Source organism: Borostomias antarcticus (genome assembly GCF_949987555.1).
Source record: "Borostomias antarcticus genome assembly, chromosome: 7".
NCBI classification, from domain to species: domain Eukaryota; kingdom Metazoa; phylum Chordata; class Actinopteri; order Stomiiformes; family Stomiidae; genus Borostomias; species Borostomias antarcticus.
Window position 1 is genome coordinate 25,284,258 of NC_140240.1, and position 12,298 is coordinate 25,296,555.

At 44.3% G+C, this 12,298-nt stretch overlaps 1 protein-coding gene across 2 annotated transcripts in view; it reads left to right on the forward strand.

Moving 5' to 3' along the window:
• jupa (junction plakoglobin a) overlaps nt 1–3,363 on the forward strand; it is a 23,446-nt gene extending 20,083 nt beyond the window's left edge. For both annotated transcript variants that reach the window (XM_084441290.1, XM_084441291.1), the window contains 5 exons: nt 145–295; nt 834–955; nt 1,269–1,311; nt 2,404–2,547; nt 2,619–3,363. In XM_084441290.1, coding sequence (XP_084297416.1) covers nt 145–295; nt 834–955; nt 1,269–1,311; nt 2,404–2,540 — 453 coding nt within the window. In that variant the 3' untranslated portion in view covers nt 2,541–2,547; nt 2,619–3,363. The remainder of the gene's footprint in view (nt 1–144; nt 296–833; nt 956–1,268; nt 1,312–2,403; nt 2,548–2,618) is intronic.
• Nucleotides 3,364–12,298: the final 8,935 nt, after the last annotated feature.

Below are 12,298 nucleotides of genomic sequence, written 5' to 3' on the forward strand. Positions count from 1 at the left end.
TTGCCTTTAGCGCTAGATTATGCTCTTAGTGACTTGTTTTAGAAAGGAGATGCACTTGTGGGTTCTGGAGTAGCAGTACACCGACTACCTACGTTCAAAGTAATTATTGCAAGTCGTGAATCCGTACGTTAACCTCCCCCCCAGCTGCTGTACTCCCCGGTGGAGAACGTGAAGCGCGTGGCGGCCGGCGCGCTGTGCGAGCTGGCGCTGGACAAACAGTCGGCCGAGGCCATCGACGCCGAGGGGGCCTCCGCCCCCCTGATGGAACTGCTGCACTCCAACAACGAGGGCATCGGTGAGGCGCGCACACACACACTTACATACACACACACTTACATACACACACACTTACACACACACACACTTACATACACATACACTTACTTACACAGACACTTACACACACACACACTTACATACACACACACACTTACATACACACACGCACTTACATACACACACACTTACTTACACACGCACACTTACATACACACGCACGGTGTGGAGATAGGTCTGGCTATGCGAGACTGGATGGGAGATGACTTAAAGGAAGGTTGTAGAGGTTACCTGTGGAGAGAAGGATACATATGTAAGTCCAGGAAGTGGACGAATTGGACCACCATGTCCTTTTGTGGACAGAATTTGCACGCGAGACACCTATATACAGAGATCTCATGTGAGGAACCTATATATAAGGTTAGATCTGTTCCCGTCACACGTACTCGAAGCTTCGCCGCATACTACCAGGTTTATGAGACAATCATCTGACTATTTTCACCAACTGACTTGAATTCATCGCCACATAATCCCCCATAATCCTCTTCTCCCCTCAGCCACGTACGCCGCCGCCGTCCTCTTCCGCATCTCTGACGACAAGAACCCCGACTACAAAAAGCGCGTGTCCGTGGAGCTAACGCACTCCCTCTTCAAACACGACCCCGCCGCCTGGGAGATGGTGAGCGACTGCGCGCTGTGTCCTGGCGCCCTCTGCAGCCCGGAGGGAGCCATTGCATTCTGACAACGAAATTATCTTAAGCTTTGAAATAAATGAAGCCAGCTACGTGGAGTGTTATGTCATCGTATTATGATGTCATGTTTAATCGATGTCATGTTTATTTTGTGTCCTACAGAGTTGATATTTTGTTTTCGATGTCTTATATGTGTACGGATGATGGAAGAAACTTTGAATTGATCAATACAAAGTGACAGATGATGGTGTCCATACATGGACTTGTTTTAACCTTTGACCTCTTGTGACTGCTCCCCAGGCACACAACAACGTTCCCATGGAGGAGGGCTACCCAGCTGATGGTCAGTAACTAACCCCCTCTTGCTGAAAGATGCCCACCCGGCACATTCCACAGCCATAACACACACACACACACACACACAGACACACACACACTGGTGTTGAGTAGCCGGCCTGCATGCTGGCATCGCTGTATCACCAATACTGCGTGTTCAAGTCTAGAGGTTTATTAAGTAGGCCTAATGCACAGTATTTGTCTCTCAACGGGATTAGACGTTTTATATCCCCGAGGAAAAACGTTCAAACACCACAGACAAAGACTGTTTACTTTTTTGGGTGGTTTTAATGTTTCATAAGCGAACTGAATGCGCAGCTGGTCATTGGATCCTTTGCCGCCAGAGCGACGTATCGTCAGCTCCGCCTTCCCTTCTGCCAGCAGGGCGGCTGAAGTGTTGTTTTTGGAAACGAGGATGTGAAGAGCTTCGCAGGGCCGGGCTGGGGGGCCGGGCTGGGGGGCCGCTATTGTAAGCAGTGGGCGGCGTGAGGAGAAATGCGGATTAAGTCGATTCTAAGCTGCCAAGATTCTGCTCCCTCTTCCTCCTGATCGCTACACAAAGCTCTCGGCTCCACAGCGGGGGCGGGGGGGGGGGTGGTTGGCCTTTTAGAAACGACTAGCGACATTCGCTGTTTTTTCCGTGTTTAGGTTCTTGTTCTTTTCAAGTTCACATATTGAAGTAAGTGACCGAGGAGCATCTCTCGGCGTCCTCCTGACATCTCCCAGAGCTGCCCCGCCCACTCCAGCCCCCCCCCCCCCACAGCCTCAGCCCCTGCTTTCCCCACCTCCGCTGTCACAAAGTCCATCTTTCATTTGCCAACTTTTTGAAAAGGCACGCTAAGGCCATTCAGCTAGGCTTATGCGATACATCATGTTCAAATGTTAACACATTATAAAACACCTATGTAAATGACAAGCGGTTGATCCGACAAAAGACGTTGATATAACCTTGGTATGGCCAGCAGAATAAGAAAAGGCATACATCCTGACAATATAAGACCTCTTCTAGTTCTTCCGAGTCCCTGGAGGTTGAGTTGACCGTGTGGTGTTGACCGTGTGGTGTTGACCATGTGCTGTGCCCTGCGTTCCTCTGTCGCAGAGCTGGACAATCGCTACCCGGCGTACGGGTACCAAGGAGAGATGGACGGCATGGACGGAGAGATGGTCATGGGCATGCCCGAAGACTACCAAGGTGGCATGGCCTATGACATGAGACCACCTTATAACCAATATTAGGACGAAGGTCAGTAGAACACACACACACACATTGAATTTGCTCATGAATGGTATCTAATGTCATGTTTTCCCCTGCAGAAACGAAAGGGATGAGAGCCTGAGAAGGGAGGCTAGAAGATGGGGTGAAGCAGAGGAAGAGAAGATAAAAGGTCACCCGGAGGGATCAGTAGGGGGTCGTAGCTGGTAGTCTCAGACCCTCAGCTCACCCCGGTGTAATATATGCAATTATTATCACTGACTGTGGGACTCGTAATCTAACAGGGCTTATCTGTGTTGTTTCATAATACCGGTGATGATGATGCACATAGGTTTTTAGTACCTTTTAAGGGTATGTACGCTTTTGGGTGGGTAATCTATGCCAAAGAGATTTTTATTTCGTGATGATAATCATGTAGTTTCTTTCTTTTCGCTTGTTTTTATTTGATAAAGAACAGTTGAGTTGCAAACACTGCCAGAGAGTGACTCAGACGTGCACAGCTCTCGCACCGCTCACCATTTTCTTTTTTTTCCCGCCTCTGTAACGGACGCTCGCCGTTTGAACTGTGCTTCTAACACTTATCCGCCGCTAACCGTCTCCCGCTGTGACCGGAGAGTCTTCGGTCAGCGTGAGTTAGCTGATGACTTAGTATTGACTCTGTGGTGTATTCTCTGGCTGTCTGCTTTGACTCGTACGGAAGGATAACAGGGCAACCTAACTGATGGCGTTCTCACTACCAAGAACATTGGATAAAAACAGTAAACTACTGATAGGGAATATGTCTTTCTACATAAAGTTTTTACTTAAATTTTGTTTAAGAAAAATAAAGACTATATTAAACTACAACTGTACCGTCTTAACTGTGTGTTTTGACTGATAGTGAGAATTTCAGTACTGCACACCAACACTATCCAAATTGTGCAATTGTGCTTTGAGCATCTGGGAAGCCGATTGTAATAATCGGTTTATTACACATCTTCATAGATTCAGTCTCATCATAGAACCACATCATAATGGATTCCACCATCAGAGCTCCATGAAACCTATCCTGAAAATATTCCCATGGTTTGGAGATGGACATTATGAACTGTTGCCAACATAAGGTTTGTTCAACAAACTGCATCCAACATTGTCAGCCAGCAAAGTTGATAAGATACTTTAATAATCTCCGTAGGGGAAATTTGGGGTTTCAGCAGAGAAAAAGTACATGGTAATAGAGAATATACATAATAGATAGAATTAAATTACAAGAAAATTACACACAGGATGCTTGAATATAGGATACATACATACATACATACATACATAGATACATACATGCATACATACATACATAATATAATTAAATTACAAGAATATATTTTATTATTTTACATTTACGGGTATTTATAAAATATATATAATTTGGAGGTCAATTGCTACAGCCAGTGGTCATACAGCTCCCGTCTCACTAACGTGCTGTACCAGGGCGAGCTATACATTGGCTAAACACTCTTCTTGTGGCAAATTGCCATGAAATGAATTAGAACAGCGTCAGCTTAATACATTATTCATGCTGTTTATTTCAGAGGATACCATCTTAACCAAATAAACATACAACTTAATTGCATTTGTGTTGTCCAATGAATGTAGGACAAACGATGAGCAGAATAACAGTATTAGTCTACAGTACAATTTTATTTGTGGTCTCTTACTGCCACCTTGTGACCTTTCTGTGAACTGATTTCAGTCCTGCTTCCGTTATTGGAACATATTACAATAAGGCTTGGGAAAATGTAGTCCCAGACACGACCATCTTGTTTCTACACAGGTGTATCTATTCTCTGATTGCATAGGATTCTATGCAGTAGAGCCAATCAGACAAATAGATACACCTGTATAGAAACAAGATGGTCGTGTCTGGGACTACATTTTCCCAAGCCCTATACAAAGTAAATACTTCATACATTAGTAATAATTTAGCTAGAGGATGCATAATGGATGAATAATGGCACACAACTTCACAATTTTCAGTTAATCTAATTTATTGAATATACTATGCAAATACGAAAATACTCATACCTACTAACACATTTCCCAGAGGGAAGGGCGGGCCAGCAGGTGAAGCAGTGTGAGGACGCCATCTTGTGGTGCATTTTTGGGACGTTATTTTGTGAACATGGTGCGGTTTCTCTGATTTGGGTTTCTATGGCATTTATGTCTCACGTGTTGGGGGGTTTAAGCTTAATGTTTTGTTGGTGTATTGTTGATGTTGCGATTACAACAGAATTGTATGGTGACGTGACTGATGTTATGATAGTTGGGGAATATTGATGAGGGGGTATTGATGAGGAGCATTGCTGATGTTATGTTCTGTGGAGGTACTATTGGTCTTGTATGATGTTGATGGATGTGTTGATAGATGTATTGATGGATGTATTGATGGATATATTAATGAATGACGGATGTGTTGATAGATGTGTTGATGGATGTATTGATGGATGTATTGATGGATGTGTTAATGGTTGTATTGATGGATGTGTTGATGGATGTGTTGATGGATGTGTTAATGGTTGTATTGATGGATGTATTGATGGATGTGTTGATGGATGTGTTGATGGATGTATTAATGGATGTATTGATGGATGTGTTGATAGATGTATTGATAGATGTATTGATTAATGTATTGATGAATGTATTGATGGATGTATTAATGGATGTATTGATGGATGTGTTGATGGATGTGTTGATGGATGTGTTGATGGATGTATTGTTGTTATTGTGTTTTAGTCCATGAGCCAGACCACCCACAGGTATCATCTGGGTGGGAAAATTCATATTGCTATTTTCTTCATCCTATATATTTCAACATTATTTATTTGTATGATAACCTTTGTAGAGGAGTACATCAAGCATTCACTATTTTTAAGGGCTGCAGCCGCGTCTATACGTGACACTTGTGTCCATGTATGTGGCTACGTTCCAAATCGCATACTTCTACTTTTTACTACCAGTATGTACTACAGCTGCCCCTGGAAATTATGCACTTTTCATGCAGTATGCATCCAATTGGGACATACTACCTTGTCATGACATGGCGCCTTCACATTTGACCACATCCGTCGCAGTCCTTAAACCGACATTCATCAACAGCTGGTCCGCAGAGAAGCGCAAAGATTCGAAACGGTTGGTAAATAGTAGGCTAAGTAGTAAGTAAATTCCTCATTTGACAAACTTTGATATGAAACAGTATATAATTGGATCAATGCAGTCGTAAAAAGTAGTGTCTTTTTACCTCAAACTGTAAATAAACCATTCATGCAATGAAATTAACTTTTTATTTCTCATTTATCACTGTAGTCATATTCATTTGATGTCCACCCGACAACATAGGCTACTAACCTACATGGCAATGAAAGGAACAGCCCCCTCCTACCTCCAGGCCATGGTCAAACCCTACACCCCCTCCCGACCGCTATGCTCTGCTACCTCAGGGCGTCTGGTTGCCCCGTCACTCCGAGGCCCCTGCAGTCGATCGACACGGTCACGGCTCTTCTCTGTCCTGGCCCCGCAGTGGTGGAATGAACTGCCCACTGATGTCAGGACAGCAGAGTCGCTGCCCATCTTTCGTCGCAGGCTCGAAACTCATCTCTTCAAGAAGTACTACAACAATCCTCCCTCCTAAGCACTTATTGCATTGTATTGTATTGTATTGTATTGTATTGTATTGCACTGTACTTTAGATTGCTATTCTTGCACTTTGCCTTCAGCACTAGATTATGCTCTTAGTCACTTGTTTTAGAAAGAAGATGCACTTGTGAGTTCTGGCAAGTAATAGTACATTGGCTTTTCCTACGTTAAATGCAATTATTGTTAGTCGCTTTGGATAAAAGCGTCTGCTAAATGACTGTAATGTAATGTAATGTACTGTCGGTTGAACCCCAACGCACCCATCCTGTAGCTCTATTTTAATGGCGAGTCCAGCCTCTGCCCTGACCTCCACCTGACCAGAGAGTCTATAGCAGCACTCGCAGGTGCTCTTACCGTGGAAGCTGAGCATGAATGGGCAAAAGAGCTTAAAGTCCTCATGTTCCTGTACTGGCTTGGCTGTGCAGCTTCCTACAGAGTAGTCTCAAGGGCTTTCGGCATCCCCAAGACTACGGTCCATAGGACCATCCACAAGGTGAGCCGGGCGGTGGTTGGGCTCCTGAAGAGGATTGTCCGGTTCCCTCAACCAGACCAGATGAGGAAGTGGGTGCTGGATTTGCCCAGCTAGCGGGCTCTCCTGCATTTCGTGTTGCAGTCGGCGCCATTGACGGCTGCCACTTCCCGATCAAGCCCCCTGCAGAGGATGCCAACTGTTATTTTAATAGGAAGCTGTTCACCTCTATACCAGCTTCAGGCCATCTGCGACCATCGCAGCAAGTTCATAGATGTTTTTTGTGGTTTCCTTGGGTCTGTCCATGATGCCCGTGTGCTGAGGAACAGTCCTGTCTATTCCCAGCAGCTCCTGGGTGATGGTGGCTACCCCTGCCTGACTGCCCCATCCATCTGATGACGGATGATAATATGCAATGAAATGCAATTGCTAGCTCCTAACTGTGCATAGGGCAGTCCAAAAAGGTTATTGAGTAAAAGAGACTGAAAATAAATAGAGTAAAAACACACATCACAACCCTGTTACACTGACGGAGACTGGAGTAGTCCGCACCATCTTCTATTTTTCATACCTTGCTCTGGCTGCCTGCTCTCTTCCTCCTGGTCTCCTCTTCCCTTCTCTCCTCCTCCTTAGCCCTGGCCGCCTCCTCTCTCCTCCTCGTCTCCAAATACCGCTCCTCCTCCCTAGCCCTGGCGTTCTCCTCCTCGTCTCCAAATAGCCCTCCTCCTCTCTCCTCCTGGCCCCCAGGTACCTCTCCTCGTCTAGTGCCTGTTGCTTTTCTTCTTTCGTCTCCATCTCCTTCATGTATTGGAGTAACTGTGTACTGGACTGACCTGCCTCCCTCCCTCCTCAAACTGTAGGAAGATGAAACCACAACAAAGTATTTGCCCATCTCATCCCCATCATGGTGCACACAGAGCCACAGAATGCATTCAGGTCTGTGCTCTCTGAGCACCATTTCTAGTTGGCATTGCAATCTACTACACCGTCAATCATCCACATTATCATCAATGATAATGTCAGTCAGGGAAAGGGCAAAGTTCGGTTGAAGTGAACGGCTCGTATCATTGCAGTGTCCGTCTTGGTAAATGGACTGCACTTATATAGCGCTTTACAATGTCTTGGTAAATGGACTGCACTTATATAGTGCTTTAGAATGGCCTCTCATTCACCCATGGTGGCAGCTGCCTTGCAAGCATGCTCATTGGAAGCAATATGGGGTTCAGTGTCTTGCCCAAGGACACTTCGATATATGGACAGGAAGAGGCGGGATTCGAACCATCGACCCTACAATCACTGGACAACCCGCACTACCACTGAGCCACAGCCGTTTTCACTTCCTTAGGTACAGTGCTTTCTGGAACCTCACAGGTTCAATGGACCTGCTTCCATCCTCGACTAACTGGGTTCCAGAGATGAGGCTTTGACAGATGTGATGCCACACTGCTGTTTGGTACAAGGCTCTCAACACATGTGGCTGGAAGGCATCTTCCGTTGGGGTAGATTTGTTAATGCTAATGTGTAGTATATTTTTATACTGTATTACATCAATACATTTGTAATACTCTCATGTAGTAATCATTTTATTAAGAATAATGAATAAACTTCACTTTAGGTGGAACTGTGTTAACTTAAGGAGTTAGTTAGTTACAACAGATGTCCTGTCCTGAGTCAGCATTCCTTTGTCCTGTCTCTGGGTCAGCGTGACCTAAAGTTCACCTCTGAAGTCAGTAGCCTATAGTTTGTAACATGATTCTAGGAGGACACAGGAAGAACCCAAGCAGCCCCATTGTCCGAGGAAGGGGGGCAAGAGCTCAGCTGATGCAAAGACCAGCTGACACATTGACCATTTAGAATACTAGTTGACCGTTTGTGACCATATTTGTATTCCTTGTATGCAAATTTGTTTGTCATGTGATTCTTGGCCTGAAGCCAGGATATAAGCTTGCCACCTCGTATGAAAAAAGTTAGTATTTGCCTAAAGATTCGACCCTGTGTAGGCATGCTCAATACAGTTGTAGACACTGGCGTGTACCTCAGCTCATCCAAGTTGGTGCAAGGTCACCCACTTGCCACTGGAAAAGCCTCATCTAGGCTTCCAGACAGTCCAAAATTGTCCAAAATCTTTTAATTGACTTAGATGAGCCTTCAGTCTTGTGTTGCAGGTAAACACTCACAAACTGGTGCTCCAAGCGTCTGTGTGATGGAATAGACTGAAACCAATCTTTCCATTGGGCCATGTCGTGCATGAACACTGTTGAGGATCACATCCCTTTGCTTGAATAGAGGGATGTTCTGTCACTGCAGGATGGTAAAGAGGCAACTGAGGGGTATTCCTTTTTTAGTAAGCTATATTTGGTCAAAATTGAAGTCAGGGTAACTCAGTACTGCTAGGCTGGCTCACCTTTTAGCCAGGTTAATTTACATAGCAACGTGTCTTTCAGAATTAACCTGCTCTGAGGCAGATTAAAACAGAACTCAATCTGGCCCGAAATAAGTGTGTCAAGAGTCAAACACTTGTCACAAGTTTCGTTGCTTCGCTCATCAGTATCAATTCCACCCTCACTTGCCCACACTGGTTTCAATCTTGAGTCCTCTAACTTGCCAAGGCACACGACCTTATATAAACACAACCTAACCACTTGGAATATTGATCAGTTCCTCAGACAAAAACAACAAACATCTGTATTAGCCATGCAATGAGACACACATCACATGACATTCTTCTCCTGCTCTTAACCCATCCCGTCGTCCTTCCGCCTCAGGTGCAATGGCTGTCCAGTGTGCCCGTTCCACATTTTAGTCTTCATGGAACTTTGTGTGAAAATAATGTCATAGGACCTACAGTATGTTGGTCCTATGACCATGAGGGTGGCTTCTGCCTTCTTCAGGCAACGCTTGATGCACATGTCCGGTAGGAGTGGGATGAACTGGTTTCTCTCTATAGTGTGGCTCCTGACCTCATAAAATGAATCCCAATCTGAGTGCGCAAACCACCCTTGCGGCCCCTCGCACTTGCGAATTAAATGGGACAGCACTTCCAGCTGCGCGCCAACGATTCTCAAGCCAGTTTAGCTCAATGCCGCTCCCACTTTGTTTTCATTGGCTGCTTGAAATTGTCCCTCCACACAGAGGCTGCTCTGACGCGCTCCTCAGCTCTCCGCTCGGCTCTGCAGATTGACCGACTGACGTCTGTTTTAATTTATTATAATAATAATGATAATAATTAAACAATTATGTTCGGTGGGATATGTTTGCAGCATGTGGATTTCAAGATCAATGTTGTGTTATCGGCAAATGTCATAATTTATGTGTGATGCACTCGGATCATGACTCGGATGCACTCAAGCAGTGTCACATGAGACGCGTTGGACTGTGGGTATTTTCTGCTCCTAAATCCGTGGAAATTGCGGACTTTCGGTAAGTGCGGTTAAAGTGCGCAAAATGGCGGCAGTGGCGCACTTGTGGACCTAGCAATTCCGTTTTGGGACTACCCTGAGCCCTTGAGGATTTAGCGGGAACGCGCATGTAAGGCCATAAGCCCGCGAGTGCTCTGCACTTTCGCCTAAGTGCGCGATTTGGGATTCAGCTAGTCTTAAAGGGACATTGGAATTTTACTCAGTCTTAGGCAGGGCTACCTCAACTATGTGTAACCCGGCTGAACAGGGACCCAGATGCAGAGAAAGTAGACCCAAAAACGGTGTTCAAAAGTCAAGTCTTTACTGCACAGAAAGCAAAGAATAATCCAGGCCAGAGACAGGCAAAAGCACAGAAGATATAAAAAGTTCCAAACTGAGTTCCAAAACGTTCCAAACACCCTCTGTTCCACATGGGCCCGTCCATGTGTACTCACAACTTTTCATACATAAAAACACGGACCAAGTCCAGTATAAATCTGTAGTTAGTCATCACCCTGGCTGGTGTAAGCCTGCCGGCCATAGACTTTGGACAATTATAACTCACTCATCACCACTATAACTCACTCCGTACACCATAACAGCCATGACACCAAGGAAGTGGTGTATCTGAAGAAAGATTATAAAACACTCTTGGTAGAGGACTTTGGACTTGAAGTGCACCAGAGGACCACGATCTGTTGTTTCTGCGTTTCATCCCATCTAGATACCAGAATCCAGGATATACCACGGATAAGGACACGTGCTGGTAACTATGAAATAATTCTTAATTGCAACATATTGTTCAACTATAAATATAAATGTAACTTAGACATTTTGTATATTGTGTGGTTAAACTCCCTAGCAAGGTCTTGAGACCAGGAAAGAAGATCACCAATACACCTTAAGCACTGTATTGTCCTTAAAAAAGGTTTTTCACCCAGTTTGTCTCTCCAATGATGACTGTCTTGAAAATGTTGTTTACATTCTGCCCAAGTGACGTATGCACTTTCATTATGCATTATGCCGTTGTTAGCGTGCATTTTTAAGAAACACCAAACAGCCTACATTAAGGTGAAAAATCAACAACAACAGCCATTCTTGTTTCTACATCCACTCGCTAGTAGAGTATTATGAAATCATACAAATTATTAACTATTAACCTTAAAGGTGCTCTATTCGATATACTGCACTTTTTGTTTTAAAAAAATCCTATATATGCAATAAATAGGTCCAGGGGAGTCATAACTATCTGTACAGAAAATATAGCCAACGGTGTAGTGCCTGTGGAGCAAATGCAGAATTTATTTTTATTATGAGCGAAGCCGGCCTGGCGCTGAGCCCCACCCCCTGAACGGCAACATATATAAGAGAGGGGCAGCGTCATCTTGATAGACGTTTGAGACATGGCCGTTGGGAATAGGCCTATATAGCTAATGTTAGCTGAACATAGCTGAGAGAAGTTATAGTCCAGGAGCAAAGACGCCACTGTCTTCGGCTAAAAAAGAGTCAGAAAAAAAAGATCACGTACACAAATCAATATTGGGCTGGCTTTTATTATCTGGAGAGAGGTTAGAGCTACTTTTGGCATCAAAAGCGACTCGGAGCTCGCCTTTCTTCTCCTCGATGCGTAAGTCAATCAATCAATCAATCAAAGCTTTATTTGTATAGCGCATTTCATACCCAGAGGCAACACAATGCGCTTTACAGAGAACAAGGGAGGTGGGCATACGACCCACCTCTACATATTCCAGAGGGAAGCAAAAAAACAGTAATCATCCAGGGGCCTTTAGTAAGTAGCTAAATTCAGGTTCATAAGCAACGTTAGCCAGCCCTAGTCCCCCTAAAATGTTAGCTACCATGTAATTCTGTATCATACATATATATTCATATATATCCATATATGGAATGAAAATGCCCACTTGTTTATATCTGATACGCTGCACCACTGCCCCATCTAGTGGCCAAAAAAAGAAAAGAGAAATCAAACTGAGCACCTTTAAACATAACCTAATTCAGCGAAATGCTGAAACATTTATTTTATAGTGAATAAAAGCTGTAGAGAAAAAACGTTTTGTGATGCATTTCTTGTGTCATACAGTATGCATTTCTTTCCTTCAATATAGAAATCGGGTATTGAGCAATGTGTTCCTGAATGGAATGTGTTTCTATAGTGCCAAATAAAACACACTGGAATGTTAACACCTTGTGACACCTTTTTCTCCTCATACAGTATAGATCTGCTGCG